The sequence below is a fragment of the Herpailurus yagouaroundi genome, unplaced genomic scaffold, assembly GCF_014898765.1.
Source record: "Herpailurus yagouaroundi ecotype Mexico unplaced genomic scaffold, PumYag 207, whole genome shotgun sequence".
Lineage (NCBI taxonomy): Eukaryota > Metazoa > Chordata > Mammalia > Carnivora > Felidae > Herpailurus > Herpailurus yagouaroundi.
Genome location: NW_024412438.1, coordinates 3,421,564 through 3,441,306, shown reverse-complemented (window position 1 = coordinate 3,441,306; position 19,743 = coordinate 3,421,564). Strand labels below are relative to the sequence as shown.

Here is a 19,743-nt window from a genome sequence, read left to right as displayed (position 1 = left end):
CTCCGTCCAGGACGTCCAGGTGGGGCCGGGCCACCGAGATGAGGAACAGTTTCCTGCCAAGGCTCCGTGGGGCCTCTGAGGCACGGAGGTGACGTCCTCACGCTCTGCAGACAGACGGAAGTACAGAGAGTGGGAGGCAGCGGTCCTGAGTGGAAAAAGTGCCTTTTCCTGAAGACTGACGCGTCCCCAGCCTCCCCCCTACCTCCTCCCACGGGGATGCAGGGATCCAGCCCCCCAGGAGGCTCCGCCTGGGCCAGAGAGAAGCGTGGCCTGGGGCTCGCTGGGTGGAGGAGGGAGGCAGCTGTGTGTGAACCTCGCTGGAAGGAGAGGGGGTCCTGCCAGTCACCCACAGCCTCTCCCTGCAACCGCCTAAAGGGCTGCCTTGCCAACTGTCCTAATCCCTCATGCAACAGTCAACGGGACCTGCTTGTGCGCAGCAGGGATCAAGAAGCTGGTCGCCGGCTGCCTGACGCCAGGTCTGGGTGCTCGAGGAAGAGAAGTCAGGGCTTGTGCGGGCTCGTTCCCGTCACCTTGCTGAGTCTGCAGCAGCGGGTGGCAAAGACCTCCACCCAGAAGAGCGAGCCCAGCAGCCAACCCTCCCGGTCTGCTGAGTGTCTGGCAGACTGAGGACCGGGGGTGAGAGGACCTCAGGCAAAGGGAGTGCAGTCTGGCTCACTGCACATTTCTTCCGGGGCCATCCCTTCCCCAGCTCCATCCTCAAAGGGCTCTTTCTGCCTCCATCAACTGTTTCCAGGCCTTCTTCCCTGCCAAACTCAGCCTCTTGTGGGTCCACACACCTGAGACTTGCAAACCACGGTTCAGAAGCAATCTGGGGAGGCGGGAGGGCAGGCCGGGGGGGCCTGGGCGGTGGCAGAGCCGCCGTGTCCCCCTCCGAGCCGCTGCAGGGGGCGGTTTGTCTGAGTTGGGTGTTGGCCAGTCAGATGCGCGGGATCGGATCCGGGTGTCCTCGGCCCGAGACAGGGGCCGTTTGTCCTTTTCCTCTGGGAGGAGGAGGGAAGGGCTCGGGACGGGGATGGTGATGCAGGACGTGGAGACTGTCCTCCAAAGCCCTGAAGGGAGCAGGTGGCGTGGGCTCCCTGTTAGGAGATGCGGCCCCAGCGGAAAAGCCCGCAGCCCGCGGACTCGGAGAACCCGACTGAGGCTCCGAAGAGGGATTGGCGGGAACAGCAGCCAGTCCCAGCCTCCACAGCTGCCTTCCGTGCGGGCTTGGGCAAGGCCCTCTCTCACCAGGTCCTCTTGGCCGGTGACTGAAGAAGCTGGGCGTCCTGAGGTCCCCTCCGGTTCCAAAAAGCGCGCGATCCCAATAACGCAAAGCTACTGATGTGGGGTTGCCGGGCAGACAGAAAGTAAGGCTAAGAGGGACCGGAAGCTGGAACCTTCCCAAATGGCTATTCCCGGAGAGAGTCCTCCCTCTGCCCTGACAGCAAACAAAAAAGAAACAGGCGTATCCTGGGCGTTGAAACGTTCTATATGCTGATCCGGGGCTTAGTTCCGTGGCGTGTATACTGGTAAGTGCAGTGAGCTGTCCACTGGAGGTCCCTGCTGCTTGTCGGAGGCAGATTGTCCCTCGACAGAAAGGTCCGGACTGGGCGTGTGAACTCCAGCCGCTTAGACTCCAGGGGGCGCTGTGGAGAAGCGTATGTCCTCCCAGGGAGGTCGAGGACCTCCCTTCTCCAGAGCACTGGCACTAGGAGGAGGCGGGACAAATAAACCGACCCCTCTTTTGGAGAGCTCTCCGAAGTCCTTCTCGGAAACTCCCGTTACCCTCCCGGGCGCAAGAAGCCCTCCTGCCTTCGCTCCCAGTGCTATTCCCACCACGCGTTCTGCCCTCCACGGGGCCCCGCCACCCCTGGCCTCACACCACATCTCTCCCGAGGCTTGAAGCCTGGCGTGGAGGGGACCCCCCCCCCCTTTCAACCTTCTCACCAACCGCTCTCCCCGCCCCCACTCCCCTCTCCCTGGGGATGTCCAGTCCTGTTCTGAGCCTGCCCCTACCCCGGCCCTTTTTCCGGTGCTGTGTGCCAGCCGGTCCCGCATCCCACATCCCCAGCTGTTGACATTTCGATGCCCTTGCCCACAGGATAAAGAAAGGGCCCCTGTTATTCAACAATAGGGGGAAAGACAGAGACAATGGGAACTTGTGCTTCCGATGGGGTGGGGACGGAGCGGGAAAGAACAGACAGACGGACAGACAGGGGGCTGGACAGAAGGGGTCAGGTTTCTTGAAGCAGCTGGAGGTCCTGGAAGTCTGGGTCCCACCCTGAGAGCCTCCTCCCACAGGCAATGCGCACCCAGGCTCCGGAGGACAGAGGTGAGGACTGGTTGGGGAGGGGAGGGTGCTGCTTGGAGGAGGCCCTCGGGGAAAACCGGAGACAGCCGGGGCTTGGCCACAGGTCCTCGAGCTCACCTGTAGCTCGTCCGCACACCCAGCGGCCAGCGTCTTCATACCCGTCTGCTCCTTCTCTGGCCCTCGAGCCCCAGGAAGAAACGAGGCACCACCTCCTCCACGTTCTTCCAGGTCATCCTTCCCGGGTGCCTCCTTTACTGCATCCCTTTGGGGGTCCCCACCCCTGGCCCCAAGCGCCGCATCTTCCCCAGGCCCAGGACAGTGAGCAGTGCTCATACAGTGCCGAGTCACGGGCTGGACACAGGTCACTTAGCCTGGCTTAGTGGAGTGGCGAGGGGAAAAAAGCTCTCGGCACCTTGGCTGCTTCTGCGAGCTCAGGGCAGAAGCCTTTCCTCAAAGGTGCAAGAGGAGGGACCCCGCTGATCAGGCGCCCAAGTCCCAGGGCCCTGAAGTGCTTGGATCTCGCAGGGGCCCAGGCAGCGCCTTCACTGGAACCTCTTCCTGGAGCAGGACAAGACGCCGCCAGTCCCTGTCGCTCCCGTCCCTGTGAAGAGAGCGGCTTCTAACAGGTAGGCAACTGGGGCTGCCGGCTCTCTGGTTCTCTGTAAGGGGTACGAAGAGGGTATGTGTGCGCCTGCTTTCGAAGTACAGACCGGTGGGCTTGCGCCTGACCTCAAATACGCGTTCAAATCCCAGCAAACCCTCCTCTTACCAACTGTGCAACCTCCCTCAAGTCTCCTAGAATTTGTGCCCTTTGTCTGAGCATGCGTAAAAGGGGATTCGTACGTACGAGGGGAGGGCCGGGCGCGCTCTCACGCAGGTGCGTCGGCGTGGCTTCCCACTCGCCCTCGGCCCACGCGGCCCTCCCGCCCTGGGCGCGTCCCCGGCCCACGCACTTGCCCTCCAACCGCCGCGAGGCCCTGCGTGCCCGGCCCCCGTTTCTCCCGCGGCCAAGGCCTTCGTTTGCAGGAGGAGGAGGGGCTCGGCTCCACCTCTTCCGACTCCAGCTCTGTCTCCTCCTTCTCCCTCCCGGCCGCCTCTCCTTCCCAGAATCCTTCGTGTGGGCTCATTCACTAACACACACACTTATGTAGCACCCACTGTGTGCCAGAAGCGAGGCTGGATGCTGCGGATAATAGCTAACACATACATGGCGCTTACTGCATACCAGACACGATTTTGAGCACTGTACACGTTACTTCAGTGAGGTCGATGGGAATTACTACCCGCATTTTACTGATGAGGACTTTGAGGCCGAGAGAAGTTAAAGAACTCGTTCAGAGTCACGCAGTTAGCACTTGGAGGAATCAGGTTTAGAAAATGAGTCAAGCTAGGCTAAGGGGTCCTTAGTCCAACTTCTAAAAAATGGTCAAGGTGATAAAGAACAGATAGAATAAGGCAGGGGGGGAACTGGGGCCCCTGGCTGGCTCAGTTGGCCGAGCATTGACGCTTGGTCTCAGGGTCGTGAGTGCTAGCCCCACGTTGGGGGTAGAGCCTACTTACTAAAGTCAAATACATTTTTTTAAAAAGAAGGGGAAAATCGACATTGAAATAGACAATTGTGTTTGGAATTAGTTTTTATAATTTTGTAATTGCCTGAAACCTCACTGATACGGCCTACACGCGCATATGTATTAAAATTCACACAGTTAATTCAGTGGCTAATAAAAGTCCTTCTAAGACCAAGCGTCCAGGCCAGTGTGGTAGGCCACAGTGCACTGCCGCGGGCCGGGGAAGAGGAAGGTTTTCCCAGAGGCGGTTTGGCCCGCAGTGACGCCTGGGAGAACCAGGTGAGAGTGAATCTGGGCACTTTTGGAGCCAGAAGTATCTGGAAGACTGTGCAGAGGGCACAGCGGGTGGGAGGCGACATTGAAGGCACAGTGAGAGGCTGGATCCCAGGGGGCCTTGGAAGCCCTGGCTAGCAGACCAGACTGTATCCTCGGGGCAAAGGGAGCTACTGCTTTAAGCAGGAGAGTGACAAGGTTTCGTTGATCACTCTGGCTCCGCTGGCGGGTAGCGTTGGGAGAGGAGAGAGACGGCGGCGGCAATCCGGCCAGGCAATCCGGGTTTCAGGACCCAGATGGGATGGCCCCTGGGAGGGGAGGGGGAGGGGAGGCGGTTTGCCCCCAACAGCCCCCTTCTCTGCCCTCACGCCTTCCAGCCGGACCCCTCAGGGATCCCTGATAGATGGGAGCTCATCTCCAACCCCACTGCCTCCCCGCTTTGTGCCCCGCAGACGGCGCTGGGCTGACTCTCCATCATGCCAGGCCTGCTTAGTCTCCCAACATTCTGCCACTTCCTTCTCCCCTGGGCCCTCGCCATCTTCCACAAAGCGCTGGGGGACCTAGGTAAGACCTCAGCCCCGCCCAGACTCTGGGGAAGGTGGGGGAGCGGCTCCAGGGGTGGGTAAAGTGGATAGGGCAGCCGTCGGAGGTGTTCAGGGAGTGAGAGCCTTTGCTGAGTGCGCAGTGGGGGGGGGGGGGGGGGCTGGGGAGCAGCGTCTGGACGGGCACCTGCAGTGGGGGTCAGGGGGTTCCTGCCACTGTGGCCCCCTCTGCTCAGCACCCCACCCCGGCCCCCACTACCTCCTGCCCCCCATCCACGAGGTCATTCACTCTCGTCGTGGGGCCACGGCCACGCTGCCTTGCGTCCTGGGCGCCCCGCCTCCCAGCTACAAGGTCCGCTGGAGCAAAGTGGAGCCCGGGGAGCTCCGGGAAACGCTGATCCTCATCACCAACGGCCTGCACGCCCGGGGCTACGGGCCCCTGGGGGGGCGCGCCAGGATGCGGAGGGGGCATCGGCTGGACGCCTCCCTGGTCATCGCGGACGTGCGCCTGGAGGACGAGGGCAGGTACCGCTGTGAACTCATCAACGGCATCGAGGACGAGAGCGTGGCGCTGACCCTGCGCCTGGAGGGTGAGGCCCTTGGGTTCCCGCCCCCCTCTTCTCCTGTGGGGCTTTGGCCGCCCCAGCTCGGGTCTCCCGGGGTCCCCCAGCCCTCTCCCCCGTCTGCCGGCCCTCCTCAGGCTGTCGGCGTCCCCCCCCAGGTGTGGTGTTCCCGTACCAGCCCAGCCGGGGCCGGTACCAGTTCAATTACTACGAGGCGAAACAGGCGTGCGAGGAGCAGGACGGGCGTCTGGCCACCTACGCCCAGCTGTACCAGGGTGAGCGCCCGACCTGGGCACCGCCCGGGCCTGTCGGGACTATCACCCGGCTCCGCGGGGGGCGAGCTCGGGTCAGGTTCCTGCCGGGACCCCTCTGACCCCCGCCCCGTCTCCCCCTGCCCGCCAGCGTGGACCGAGGGCCTGGACTGGTGCAACGCGGGCTGGCTGCTCGAGGGCTCCGTGCGCTACCCCGTGCTCACCGCGCGCGCCCCGTGCGGTGGCCCGGGGCGGCCCGGGATCCGCAGCTACGGGCCCCGCGACCGGAAGCGCGACCGCTACGACGCCTTCTGCTTTACTTCGGTGACTGCAGGTGAGCGCGCGGGCGGAGGGGGGGGGGGGGGGTAGGGAGGCGGGACGGGGGGCGGGACCTGGACCCGCGTGGTCCCTGCGTCACTGCGCGGGGCAGGCTCCCGCCCCCGCCTCCCGCGCGCCTGCCTCGGCACCCCCACCGCTGCCCGGCCTCGGTCCCGGGGAGGCTTCGGCCGCGGAGGGGGTGACGCGCCCCGCTCCCCAGGCCACGTGTTCTTCGTGCCCGGGCGGCTGACGCTGTCTGAAGCGCACGCGGCGTGCCGGCGGCGCGGGGCCACGGTGGCCAAGGTCGGGCACCTCTACGCCGCCTGGAAGTTCTCGGGGCTGGACCAGTGCGACGGCGGCTGGCTGGCGGACGGCAGCGTGCGCTTCCCCATCACTTCGCCGCGGCCGCGCTGCGGGGGCCTCCCCGACCCCGGCGTGCGCAGCTTCGGCTTCCCGCGGGCGCAGCAGGCGGCCTTCGGGACGTACTGCTACTCGGAGTAGGGCCGCCGCGGCCCCCATCCCGCAGCCTGCCACGGTCGGGGTCCTAGGGTCCCGGCCGGGCGGGGGAGGGGAGGTGGCGTCGCCCTGCGAGAGGGGGGGACCCCCCCCCCCCGGACGCTCGCACCCGGACCGGCGGCCGTTCGCGCGCTCCCGCGGTCGCTGCTGGGGGAGGGCGAGCGCCCGGGGCATTAACCCACTTCTGTCCACAGCAGTTAAGTAACTTGAGGACTTTGTGTGTCGAGGCGGGCCGGGGGTGGGGGTGGGCACGGGGTGGCCTTGGGCCCATCCGGCCGACCACGCTCCCGGGGAGACAGTCAGAGGTGGGGCCCCTGCCGCTGGGAGCGAGCCTGCCGGACGACGGGGGTCGCGAGGAGGGGGCCCCAAAGGTCGAGGGGGACTGCGGGCACCGCGGGCGGCAGAACCCGGGGACGACGCGGGAGAACGCGGGGTGCTGTTGCGCCGGGCGCCACGCGGGGGCGCCACGCACCCACCGGAGACTGTGGTTCAGCTCTGCCCGAGCGCTCCAAACCCGCAGGCCTGCCCGCTGGGCACCACGGAACGAGCAAAGATGAGCCTACACATATTTCACAATGTGTTTGTATCCTGCCAGTCTCCGACCCTGTGTAGGAAACTCGTAGCGTTGTTCCGCCGACGGGAAGCTGACCGTGCTCGGGGAGGAGGCGGCCAACACCAGCACCAGCTAAGGCCACCAGCCACATGCCGGGCTGAGCCTTAAGGGGACTGTGTGTCCGGCAGCCGCGAGGCAAAGCGGGGAGCTGGACCGGGAGCATTCTTAACATCCGGCTGCAGGAAACAGACCGGGAACTCAAGACACAAGCTCAACTCTCATTAATTCGTTTTTCTTTAATATGTATACTATTTTAATTAATTGCCTAATTCGTTTGTTTATTCATTTTACTGTTCAAGCAATCTAACTGCACCGCAACAAGCTTGGGCTAGTGACTAACCACTGGAGCAAAGGGTATGAACTTTCTAATGGTGCTTGATATATATGTTGTAAAACTGCTTTCCAGGAGGGTTCTTGGCTGTAATTGTTAAAGGGACGTCATCTCATGGGGTTTTATATAAAGGACAACAAATGATCAAATGAACGGCATCTTCGATGACTCTCAGACAGCAAGTGGAATGTTTGTGGCAGTTCCTAAGCTTTGCTTTTCTGATCTTGGTCACGGGGCAGGAAGATCTGCCTCCAGGGTGTGCCGGGATCGGTAATTGAGACGACGGGTGGCACGTCCTGGGGGCACATAGAGGTGCTCAGTAAATGGTACCTGTGATGATGGACGGTTGTTATTACAAGAGTACTAACAGTAACAGAACAACCGCAGCAATTATTCAGGTTCTTACCAGGTAGCCTGTAGGACTGGTTGCTGTATGGTGCTGTGTTCACCAGGAGGAGCTCGGTTATGCTGCGGTAACAAACGACCTCCGAGTATCAGGGACTTAAGATCATTTCTCCCTTAGGCTACCTGTGCATGGTGGTCAAACAAGGGGGCTCTTCTCATTTTCTTATTCAGGGACCCAGGCTGCTAGAGCCGCCACTGTCTCAAATGCCGCCAGTCCCCACACCAGGAGGAGAAGATAGAAAGAGCTCTGGAGGGTCTTGTCTCTGCAATTAGCCACCGCCGCCCAGAGAGACACCTACCTGTCCCTTTCTGTTCACAGCTGTTGGTCTAGAACTAGTTACAGACCTCGCTCAACCACAAGGGGGCAGGAGAGAGCAACCCTACTCGGGCCTAGAAGTAAAATTGCAACTAATTAATTGTTCAGCACCTGGCAGCAGCCTCACCACCAGCACCCGGGAGGGCAGCCTAGATTCTGGAACATGCTAGCAGTCATCCACTCCTCCAGGGCCCTTCTGGCTTTTCTAAGTTCTGGCCTGTCATGGAGTCAGAAAGCCAAGACGCTGGGCCCAGCACCGCTTTGTCCTTTCCCGCGCGGAAAACGCATACCCATGACCGCTCATTTCTACAACTACTCTCCGTGCTGCTGCTACTTTTTTTTTTTTTTTTTTGAGAACTTCAAACATACACGAAAAATAGAACATTGGAACCCTTCATCATCTGGCTTGACCATCCCCAAATTCTTTCCTGTTCCACAAATTCCCTCACTTGTGTTCATGTCTGCTAGAGTATTTCAAAGCAAATCACCTGTACGTGTTCACTATGTATTTCTAACGTAGGATGACTTTGAAAAAGAACCATACTTAGGACACCTGGGTGGCTCAGGTCATGATCTCAGGGCTCGTGGGTTCGAGCTCGATATTGGGCTCTGTGCCGACAGCCGGAGCCTGGAGCCTGCTTCGGATTCTGTGTCTCCCTCTCTCTCTGCCCCTCCCCTGCTCATGCTCTGTCTCTCTGTCTCTCTCTCTCAAAAAAATAAATAAACATTAAAAAAAAAGAATATTAAAAGAAACTGGGCTATTTCCCTGTCAAGTTTCCCATGTTCTAGATTCAGTTGAGTGTGTCCCTGTCGTGACAATTCACGTGGTCCTCTGTCCCCTCTAATTATATTTAGAAGTTTGATTAAACATACATTTATTTTTAGGGGCACCTGGGTGGCTCAGTTAGTTGAGCATATGACTCTTGGTTCCGATTCAGATCCTGATCTCACGGTTTCGTGGGTTTGGGCCCCGCGTGGGGTTCCGCACTGACAGTGCAGAGCCGGCCTGGGGTTCTCTCTCTCTCTCTCTCTCTCTTTCTCTCTCTGCCCCTCCCCCCCTTGTGCTGTCTCTGTCTCTCTCAAATAAACAAAATATTCTTTAAAAATATTTAAACATACATTCTTTTTTTCCCAGGAATATTTCAGAAGTAGTACCGTGTATCCCATCAGGAGGCACGCGGTGTCTGGTTGTCGATGCCGTGGTTGATCAGGAAGTTCTGGTAATTTCAGCCTGGTCCATTCATTATAAAGCTCCTTGCTGCGTTAGGTGCCTACGGCCGCTGTAACAAAGTACCACAAACGTGGTGGCTTAAGACAACAGAAATGTATTCTTTCTTTTTTAATATTTATTTTGAGAGAAAGAGAGAATGTGCAGGGGAGGGGCAGAGAGAGAGGGAGACAGAATCCCAAGCGGGTTCCACAGCGCCAGTGCAGAACCCGATGTGGGGCTCGAACCCACGCACCGTGACATCATGACCTGGGCCGAGATTAAGAGTCGGACGCTTAACGGACTGAGCCACCCAGGCGCCCCGGGAATGTGTTCTGCGGTTCTGGAGGCCGGACGTCCACACCGGGGGTGACGTCCTCCCTCTGCAGACTCGGGAGAATGTTCTTGCCCCTTCCATCTCCTGGTGGCAGGCGGCCCTTGTTGGCTTCTCCGGCTGCACAGCTCCCGTCTCTGCCTCTGAGGTCACGTTGCCTCATCCTTTTCAAGTGTCTGTCTCCTCTTTATCTGTCTCTCGCGAGGACACTTGTCACTGGATTTACCCCACCTGCTAATCCAGGGTGATCTCATCTCAAAACCGTCAACTGAATTTCGGGAATGAATTCATGTAATGAGTTACATCCACACAGACCCTTTTTCCAAACAAGTTAACATTCTCGGGGCTTCAGGGATTAGGATGCGGACGTATCTTTTTGTGGCCGCCATGCAGCCCTCTAGGTCCATCGCCTTCTAGTCTAATGGCTGCTGATGACCATTGTCTAGACCTATCAATCGTTAGGAGCCCCAAACAGAGACCCTCCAGTTGTGTCATTTCTCCTTCCTTTGTTATTAGCTGTGAATTGTCTCTAAAGAAGAGTTTCCCTTGTCGATTATTGTTACCCTGGCTTAGAAGCACTCAGGGAAGGTAGGATTAATGGGACAGGTGCTACGGCGTGAATGTTTGCACCGCCTCCCCGAGTCCTGTGTTAAAGCCCGATCCCCAGGGTGATGGTTTTGGACGCGGCGCCTTTAGGAGGTAGTCCCAGGATGAAGCTGGTGCCCTTATCAGAGAGGTCTGGGGCAGCTGGCTTCTCTCCTGCCACCACCCCGCCCCCCCTGCCCCCCCCCCCCCCACCAAACCAATGAGAAAGTGAGGGACCCTCACCAGACACAGATCTGCCGGCCTCCAGTGCTGACAGGAGCAAAATGTCTGTTGTTGAAACCATCCAGTCTGTGGTGATTGGTTTATTTTATGTTTTTATTTTAGAGAGAGAGAGCACGAGCCGGGGAGAGGGGCAGAGGGAGAGAGAGACAGAATCCTGAGCAGCCTCCACACTCAGCACAGAGCCCAAGGCGGGACTCGATCCCACGACCCTGGGATCGTGACCTGAGCTGAAATCAAGAGTCGGATGCTCAACCGACTGCGCCACCCAGGTGCCCCTGTGGTGACGTGTTACAGCAGCCTGAACTAAGACCAGAGGGCTTCCCCAAGCCAGATGTTGAGGCAAGGCTTTGAGTAGGAGCAATTTATTGGGGGGAGGGTCATGCTGAGAGGTAGAGAACTGGAGAGGAGGTTGGGGGGGGGAGGCAGGGAAGGGTGTGAAGCAGAACAGGGCAAAGACAGTAGGGTCATACTCGTCACCGTCCTGTCTGAAAGTCGATGGCCGCTTCTGGGAGCCCTGAGCACAGACACGCCCTCGGGCAGAGTCGCAGAGGCGACGGAGAAGCCTCCTGGCTGTGGAGATGAAGCGGAGGATGGGGTCACAGCCTCTGTCCACCCTGTGTCCCCATATTCGCTCTGTCCTGTCACCGACTCTTCAAGGCGGCGGCTGGGCGCAATTTCTAGTCCTAGGAAGGAAAGTCACGGCAGGAGGGTGAGCGGGGCACCTTGGGGAGGCCACAGCTGGCGTCGGCTCCGGGGCTGTCCCCAGCAGCCCGCCTCGCCTTCCTCCACGGTTCGTCCGTTGGTCTGTGGGGCTTTCACAGGAGAACCCAGACCCTCACCCCCCAGGGCCTTTCATCACCACGCGCCTGACGGGCCAACGTTGTGGCAACTGCCTGCTCACGATGACCACCGGACAGGGGACGGTCAGGAGCAAGTGTCGTTGGCGCTAGAATTCTCTTCTTGGCCCGTGGGTCAGTTGGCAGTGAGCTGCCCAAAGGAACCAGAGGCTGCTGGCCAACCCACCTCCCACCCTAGGAGCTAGGGCTTCTGATCCCTCAAGGCCTAAATGTACGGGAACAGAAGCACAGACACCCCCCCCCCCCAGCTGGGCCACCGGGGCTGATGCTGACAGGATTGTTCCTGCTTCCTTCTTGTTTCCCACGATTCCCAGCCGTCTGGCATATGGCGCCATAGAATGGCCATTGGCTCAAAACGGATACTGCATGTTGACGTCCGGGACCCAATCCCAGAGGATGTCTTCCCCAAGCTGGTACTTAGACGTGCTGTAAAGAGGCCACACGGACGTCCCCTGCCACCTCACCTGGCTGGTACGCCGAGGGGCAAACGGATGCCATGCTCTTGTGTCCTCGTCACTTTCCTTCACTATAAAGTGGATCCCCTTGGTTAGAGGTGATACTATGGGATCTCATAGGGATAAATCGTTTCCTTTATGTCCTTGGATACAGGTGCTGGCCAAGGCACTTGGGCAGGGAGGCAAATCCGTATCCAGGTTGTGCATAATCCGGGGCGCCTAGGGGGCCCAGTCGGTCAAGTATTCGACTTCGGATCAGGTGCTGATCTCACAGCTCCTGAGTTCAAGCCCCACATCGGGCTCTGTGCTGACAGCTAGGAGCCTGGAGCCTACTTTGGATTCTGTGTCTCCCTCTCTCTGCCCCTCCCCTGAGCCACCTCTCCCCCCTGCAAACCAGCGTGGCCAGCGTGCGGAGCCTCCTCCCCATCAGCTCCCGTCAGGGCATCAAAGCGACCCATCCACGAAGCAGGCCTGGACTTCTTCCTCCTCTGAAGCCTGGTCACAGAGATGCCCCGCGACGCTCTGGATGAGCTGAGAGAGAGTCACGGGTACGACACAGACCAAGCACGTGGGAGGCAGGCTTGCTTGTGCTCTCTGAACGCACTCACGCCCCAGCACAAACATTCACCCACGCGTGCTCATGACTTGGTGGCTCTGAATTCCCAGATCTTTTTTTTTTTTTCATGTGTATTTGCTTTTTGAGAGAGAGAGAGCAAAAGAGACAAAGTGCGAGTGGGCAAGGGACACACAGAATCCGAAGCAGGTTCCAGGCTCCGAGCTGTCAGCACAGAGCCGGACGCAGAGCTTGAACCAATGAACTCTGAGATCGTGACCTGAGCCGAGGTCGGACGCTTCACTGACTGAGCCACCTGGGCGCCCTGAATTCCCAGATCTAATAGGACAGTGAGACAGGGAAGGGAAGGAATCCCATAAATTGAGTAAATGACCCAAAAAACAGGAGCAGGTGATGACTGTGGACAGCTGGAGCCCAAAGCTGCTGGGAGTGAGGGGGGACGGGGGAACTTGCCTCACGGTGTCCCCACCTGAGGGGGACCAGGGCTCTAGTCTACCAACTCTCTCTCTGTCACTGGCTGAGGCCTGTTTCCAGGGCACCAACTCCCACGCACGTATGACTTGGACCAAACGTACCGGCACGCTCAGAAAAAGTCCTCGGGCAATCAGCAGCCTTTGTCTTGTCAGGGTGGCCACTAAGGGGACACAGGTGGACACTGACAGGACCCACTAGACCCTATTAATTCTCACAACTGTGAGTTGCTGCCCCATCAATGCCCAAGGGTGACCAGGGACCTTATTTTGTTTATTTCATTTTTTATTTTTTTATTTTAGAGTGAGAGAGGGTGCACACAAGCAGGGGAGGGGCAGAGAGAGAGAGAATCCCAAGCGGGCTTCATGCTCAGCACAGAGCCCAATGTGGGGCTCAATCCTATGACCCTGGGATCATGACTTGAGCCAAAATCAACAGTCGGACGCTCAACCGACCGAGGCCACCCAGGTGCCCATGGATTTTTTTTTTTTTAATTTTTTTTTAACATTTATTTATTTTTTTGGGACAGAGAGAGACAGAGCATGAACGGGGGAGGGGCAGAGAGAGAGGGAGACACAGAATCAGAAACAGGCTCCAGGCTCTGAGCCGTCAGCCCAGAGCCCGACGCGGGGCTCGAACTCACGGACCGCGAGATCGTGACCTGGCTGAAGTCGGACGCTTAACCGACTGCGCCACCCAGGCGCCCCGCCCATGGATTTTTTAAAAAAATGTTTATTCATTTTTGAGAGAGAGAGAGAGAGAGAGAGAGAGAGACAGAGCATGAGCAGGGGAGGGGCAGAGAGAGAGGGAGACACAGAATCCGAAGCAGGCTCCAGGCTCTGAGCTGTCAGCACAGAGCCTAACGCGGGGCTCGAAGTCACAGACTGTGAGATCATGACTGGAGCTGAAGTCGGACACTCAACTGACTGATCCACCCACGTGCCCCTTAAAAATTAAAAAAAAAAAAAGAATTTGTTTTAATGTTTATTTTTTTTTTATTTTTTTTTCAACTTTTATTTATTTTTGGGACAGAGAGAGACAGAGCATGAACGGGGGAGGGGCAGAGAGAGAGGGAGACACAGAATTGGAAGCAGGCTCCAGGCTCTGAGCCATCAGCCCAGAGCCTGACGCGGGGCTCGAGCTCACGGACCGCGAGATCGTGGCCTGGCTGAAGTCGGACGCTTAACCGACTGCGCCACCCAGGCGCCCCTAATGTTTATTTATTTATGAGAGAGAGACAAGGTGCAAGTGGGGGAGGGGCAGAGAGAGAGGGAGACACAGAATCCAAAGCAGGCTCCAGGCTCCGAGCTGTCAGCACAGAGCCCGACGCGGGCCTTGAACCCATGAACCGTGAGATCATGACCTGAGCCGAAGTCGGACGTTCAATCGGCTGAGCCCCCCAGGCACCCCAGGGATTTTATCTTTTGGCATCATTATGAATTCTTGGGTTTTATATATCTGATGTGCGTCAATCCCTTGCAGTCGATATTCATTTTACAGCTGACATTTCATCGTGGCTAACAGGAATCTTCACAAATTGGCTCATGGGTCCCTTTGACGTGAGCCTGGCCTGAGTCTCAAAACTTCCTTTATTCTCAAGTACGACAAGCTATCCTGTCCCTGACTGGAATGCGTCCAGGAGGCCTGGTTCCTGTGAGTGGAGAGTGCTCTTTAGAGACCACAGTCTGGCCACCGGGGCCACGCAGTGTTACTGGGCGGTCACTGTTGCTCCGCCTTTTCAGCCGACGGGAGCTGTCCGTACAAATCGCGAGTTCGTGCTGTTATTTCCAATTCACAGAAAACATTGGCAGTTTTGCTTGACTTTCCTTTTCTCGCACTGAAACTCCTAGTTCCGAACACCGTTACCATCATTACTTATTTGCTTTCTTAAGAGAAATAATGCATTTTGAAACAACAATGCCAACATTATGATTTCTTCGTGGTTCTTTTTGTCCTGAGGGATGAATAGTCAAAATGGTGCGTTTTATAGTCACTTGAAAGAAAATTCTCCCACGTGGCTTTGCCTCCAATGTCATCTTTTATGCACAATTATGCACACTTGTTTCACTTTGTTTTATTTATTTTTTTAAGTTTATTTATTTGTTTTGGGGCAGGGAGGGGCAGAAAGAAGGAGAGAGAATCCGAAGCAGGCTCCACACTGTCAGCACAGGACTGGATCCCATGAACCATGAGATCATAACCTGAGTCAAACCAGCTTGGGTCCGACAAGAGTCGGATGCTTAACCGCCTGAGCCACCCAGGTACCCCCACTTTGTTTCAGATTTATAGGGATTGCATCCCTGTGTTCCTTTTAATTTAATCAAAAATTAATTAAATTATTTCAAATTTAATTTTATGTTTTTATTTTTTTAATGGTGATTTTTTTAAAAATTTTTTTAACGTTTTATTTATTTTTGAGACAGAGACAGAGCATGAACAGGGGAGGGGCAGAGAGAGAGGGAGACACAGAATCGGAAGCGGGCTCCAGGCTCTGAGCCATCAGCCCAGAGACCGACGCAGGGCTCGAACTCCCGGACCGCGAGATCGTGACCCGAGCTGAAGTCGGACGCTTAACCCACTGAGCCACCCAGGTGCCCCCACTTTGTTTCAGATTTATAGGGATTGCATCCCTGTGTTCCTTTTAATTTAATCCAAAATTAATTTAATTATTTCAAATTTAATTTTATGTGTTTTTAAAGTTTATTTATTTTCACAGACGGTGGGGGGGGGGGCACACAGAGAGAGAGGGAGATAGAATCCCAAGCAGGTTCCATGCTGTCAGCACAGAGCCCGGATCGGGGCTCGATCCCAACACACCGTGAGATCATGACATGAGCCAAAATCACGAGTCAGATGCTTAACTGACTGCGCCACCCAGGTGCCCTGCTTTTATGTTTCGATTGTATAAATTGTTTATGTGGCACCAATGTCAAAACCATAAACAGGATGCTGTTACCATTTTACAGGTGAAGAAACTGAGGCCCACAGACACGAGTGTTGCCCCAGCACCACAGAAAAGTGAACAATCTCTCACCAGCAGGAGCAGGGAGAGGGGCTGTGAGGACTCTGCCTACGGGACCCCTTTCTCTAGAAGCAGCTCTGGATGGTCTCAGGGTCCATCTCTCCAGTCCCTTCCGCTGCTCTTTGGGGAACAGTCTGGTGGTCCCCTCTGAACACAGGACTTTGCTCCCCTCCGGGTGGAGATCTGTCCGCTCCTGCTCAAGGGCTCTCCCAAGATGCTGTTCAGCCTGTAGGTCCCACTGCTGCCCCCTCGCCACCCCGCCTGCCCTGGCACCCCGCCCCCCGGCCCTCAGCTGCAGGAACCATCAGAACACTGCTGGCCGCTCCCCCGTCTGGGCTGGGGTCCCGTGCTTCCTGGCCCCTTTCAGAAGTTATCAAAGCCCCCATTCTCCCAGCACAGCTGTGCCAGCGTCCGGAGTGCGTGTGCACAGCCCCTGTCCCGCGTCCCCACGGCAGAGGGCCCAGGTGCCTCTAAGCCTTGCAGGGCCTGGGGAGGAACTGAGCTGCCCGGGCCCCACCTCCAAGCCTGGGAAAGTGGGGCCAGGTGCCCAAGGGGCTGCAGGGGCCACCGTGGCAGGGAGTCCCCTGAGGAAGGCTGGGGGCTAATACTGGGGGGAGCTCTGTTTCTTCAACTTGGGTCACGGCCTCAGCATTGGCCTGGAGGGGGGGAGGGGAGGGGAGGGGATGTCAGGGGAGGGGGAGGGGGAGAGGCAGGAGATGGATTGTTCTCATCCAGAGAGACTGGAAAAGTCCCCAGGGCCCAGGAGGCTGGGAGGCCTCGCTCTCCCTCCCTCTCTCTTTCTCTCTCTCTGCCTGCACCATTTCTGTCCTCTGAGAGACAGCTGGGGCCTGGGGGAGAACCCTGGCCTGGGCATCCGTCAGAAGGCTTGCATTTAGCCACGGTCAGCCAATCGCATGCTGTGTGACCCGAGGCAGTCGCTTCACCTCTGGGTGTGTTTCCTTGTCCAGAAGGTACGACGACTTCCTGACACCTTCTCTTTCTGTTACTGGGGCAGGAAGTTCTCCCTGAAATCTCACTTTAATTCCTCCTGCCTCTGTCGACCCTCCTGCTCTCAGCCAGTCCCTGAGGGTCCCTTTCGGAGACCTCGAGGGGGTCTTGGTTCTTGCCTCTTCTCAGAAAGGGACAGAAGTCGGGGGGGGGGGGGATCGTGTGGCCAGGGACAAGATGCTAGTAAAGATAGTAAAGAAAGCCCCTGATCGGCAGGTGCTGGTTAGACTTCAGCGTGGATCTTCAGCGCTGGAAATGTGGGGAGGCCTTCATTTCCTCCCCTGGGCAATCCTCAGGAAGGACTCCTTTCTCAAATAACCATGAGCCTTCCATCCCATCCACAGGGGAGTGGCCTCCCAACCTCCTGGCCAGTAGATCGGTGCAGATTACGGTGTGTGTGTGTGTGTGTGTGTGTGTGTGTGTGCACGTGTGTGGCTAGCAAAGGAAAGGAACTAGATATTGCTGAGCTCATCCGTGGCCAGGGGCGGTAGTCTTTACCCAGTGCCATAGATACTATGCGGCCCGTTCAGAACAGGAAACGGTTTGAGGAACGAAGCCCGTCCAGAGGTCTGGCTGCCGCAAATGGCCAGCCGGGGGTCTGACCTCGGTGCCCACGCCTGCGGAGGCCTGGCCCTCGTCAGTCTGCTCGGCAGCGGCTGCCTGTTCTCGCACCGCGTCTGGTTTCCCACCAGGGGTCTGCCTCTTGGAACAGACTGTCTGCTACCAGCCCTGGTCCAGACCCAGAGGCTGCTGGCCTCGGTCAAGGTTGGACTCCCCCAGGAGACACCAAAACGTGTGTCCGCACTTCTAGTCATGAGGGGAGATGGCAAGAAAGGTCACTTTCTCTCTTCCTCCATCACAGCCAGGTTTCCCCGCGGCAAAGAGCCGTAGTTACGCACAAACCACCACTGAGATTGAATTTCAGCCCCTTGGTTGCCTGGCCCCGCCTGGCTGGACTCAAGCCCCATGTGAAGCTGAGCAGGCACTTGTGGGGACAGGCTGGATGCATGCCCCCGTGCTGAGGCTGCCCTGGGGGAGGCGGGATATCCTTCGGCTCGGGCTTGCAAGGCCTGAGGGGGGCAGAGGGAGCCTAGGGCTGCCTGGCGCTGCCCGGATCTGCCCCAAGGCCAGATCCCCCCTCTCCACCGGAGGACTCGGTCCTAAAATGGTCCATGGTCCATAGAGGACATTCAGTTAATATTTATTTAATGAAATGAATAAACGGAGGTCTCTCCCTCCCCAGACTCTGTCAGGCACCTACCTATTCTGTCCTCTCCAGACTCACATCCCTGCCTGGGTCATTTCTCTTACTAAAGGACCCTCCCACCCACCACCCCCAGGTGTTCCTGTCCTGTCTCTACAGGAGATGGGCGTCCAGGGAGGGGCCCGAATTCTACCTTTAGATCCTCAAGGATTCAGGGAGCAGTTTTTTGTGAGCTTCTCGAAAGCCCTTTGGAACCAAGTCTACGGCACTGGGCGTAGACTCCAGGCAGTGGTGACTGGGGCAGCTGCGGCATCAGCAGAGGGCAGTCCAGATTCCAGCACAGGAAGGAGGGACTTGGGTGCAGTCTAAATGGAAGGACAGACACCTGTCCTGAGGCTGATTCGCATTGCAGGCACCCCACGTTACTGGGGATATTTTGGGGGTGCTGCTGGAGATGATGGGGATCAACCCCTTCCCCCCCCCCCCCCGCAACAAGCTATCCCTGGTGCCACCACTGGTGTCCAGGAGAAGGAATCCAGGCATCTGGCTGTCCTGCCCACGGTCCGTGCCAGGGGCTCTGCTTCTAGTCCTGGGAGGGAGGGGGGAAGAGAGAGAGGGAGGAGCAGAGAGAGCCTGGGAAAGCAGAGGAAAGAGGAGGCCCTGGAGACGGGGAGGGGGCATCATTGGTATTCCGAGGAATCCCCCACGGCTGGGCAGCACTCGAGGCCCACCCCCTGGCACCAGGCTGCACATTCATCAGCCACAGCCCCGCTCAGGGGGCCCTGTGGGCTCCCGGCAACGCCGGGGGGTTCGCACATTGGTTGGCATGACCTGTGTGTCCACGCACCGTGCTGTCGCTCCCCCACAGCCCGTCTAGAGAGCCCCTGACTTGCCCGGCTTAACCCGCGAGTCTGCTGTCTAACCTCCGTCCCTCCAGCTGCAAAGTCAGCCCCTCCTCCGCGCAGGCGGTGGGAGCACCCCGTAGACGGGACCCAATCAGAGCTTCCGACAGGGAGGTGGCCTTGGTCGTGGTCGTTTGCACCTCTTCCTGCCTCCGAATGAGCGCCCCTCCCCCTTTTACGCTCCCGTCATCCCTTCCCTTACTGTGCAGGTCTGAGTCCCTCCTCCTCGCCCCTTGCCCGCGGGAAGTCCCGCCGGCAGTCTAACGCCCATCCCTCCCGCTGCAACATCCTGCTCCAGCTCCGCGAGCCCTCCCTCCCCGCCCCTCTGCCCTCCCCCCCCCCCCCCCGTCCCCGGCCTCTCCTCCCCAGAACCATGTCCTACTTCGCACGTCCTTGCTCTCGCTGCCGCCGCCGGGAACGGACGCAGAGGAAGCAGCGGGTCGCGTGACCTGCCCGAGCCCCCCGCGTCCCCGGCCAGGGGGCGGGGGCGGCCCCGGGGAGGGGAGGGGAGGGGCGGGACGGGGGCGGGGGCGGGGGGAAGAAAGGGGGTTTTGTGCGGCGCCCGGCGGCCCGGCGCCCTCTCCCGAGCGCCCTGCGGGCCCGGCCTCTCCTCGCGCCCGCGCAGTCCCCGCCGCAGTCGGCTGCAGCCGCAGGACCGAGCGTGGACCCGGAGGAGAGCCCGGAGGAGAGCCCGGAGGAGGCGGCAAACTTGGCGGTGCCGCACCCTAGCCCCGGCCCTCGGCCGCCTGCCGGTAGGTGAGCGCGAGCGCAGCCGGGCCGCCCGGACCCTGGAGGGGAGGCGGCGGGTCCGCGCCCCCAGCCCCGCCGCCCTTGCCTCCCGAGGCTCCGGCGCCCCCGGCCCGCTGACCCCGCC

General features: G+C 58.6%; 2 protein-coding genes and 1 long non-coding RNA gene across 15 annotated transcripts in view; 2 read left to right on the top strand and 1 right to left on the bottom strand.

Annotated features, from left to right (window-relative positions):
* Nucleotides 1–2,208: 2,208 nt before the first annotated feature.
* Nucleotides 2,209–6,568, top strand: HAPLN2 (hyaluronan and proteoglycan link protein 2). Of its 4 annotated transcripts, none has more exons than XM_040452616.1 (8): nucleotides 2,209–2,332; nucleotides 2,452–2,539; nucleotides 2,879–2,937; nucleotides 4,605–4,716; nucleotides 4,931–5,284; nucleotides 5,416–5,532; nucleotides 5,660–5,842; nucleotides 6,047–6,568. In XM_040452616.1, the coding sequence occupies exons 4-8, from the start codon at nucleotides 4,629–4,631 to the stop codon at nucleotides 6,325–6,327; spliced, it is 1,023 nt and encodes a 340-aa protein (XP_040308550.1). In that variant the 5' UTR covers nucleotides 2,209–2,332; nucleotides 2,452–2,539; nucleotides 2,879–2,937; nucleotides 4,605–4,628; the 3' UTR covers nucleotides 6,328–6,568. The 4 variants fall into 4 exon arrangements, with proteins under 4 accessions (XP_040308550.1, XP_040308552.1, XP_040308549.1 ...); XM_040452618.1 differs by having other exon boundaries at nucleotides 4,530–4,716; XM_040452615.1 differs by having other exon boundaries at nucleotides 2,837–2,937.
* A 2,564-nt stretch (nucleotides 6,569–9,132) lies between these two features.
* LOC121015585 (uncharacterized) lies at nucleotides 9,133–19,361 on the bottom strand. The gene is made up of 3 exons (XR_005783874.1): nucleotides 19,252–19,361; nucleotides 18,161–18,332; nucleotides 9,133–9,287 (listed from the first exon to the last, which is right to left on the bottom strand). It is a non-coding gene; the product is annotated as an uncharacterized LOC121015585 (long non-coding RNA).
* The window catches only part of BCAN (brevican), a 19,306-nt gene continuing 16,265 nt past the window's right edge, over nucleotides 16,703–19,743 (top strand). For 6 of the 10 annotated variants that reach the window (XM_040452609.1, XM_040452610.1, XM_040452607.1 and 3 more), the window contains exon 1: nucleotides 19,431–19,621. The gene's annotated coding sequence lies outside the window, so the exon portion shown is untranslated. Of the gene's footprint in view, nucleotides 16,727–19,425; nucleotides 19,626–19,743 lie in introns of those variants that run through there. The other 4 variants (XM_040452611.1, XM_040452606.1, XM_040452612.1 and 1 more) reach the window with 3 other exon arrangements.

Coding starts and splice junctions, on each gene's coding strand:
- HAPLN2 (XM_040452616.1), top strand. CDS start 4,629: ATGCCAGGCCTGCTTAGTCTCCCAACATTCTGCCACTTCCTTCTCCCC. Junction 5,533..5,659: donor CTACGCCCAGCTGTACCAGG/GTGAGCGCCCGA, acceptor CCTGCCCGCCAG/CGTGGACCGAGGGCCTGGAC. Junction 5,843..6,046: donor CTTTACTTCGGTGACTGCAG/GTGAGCGCGCGG, acceptor CCCGCTCCCCAG/GCCACGTGTTCTTCGTGCCC.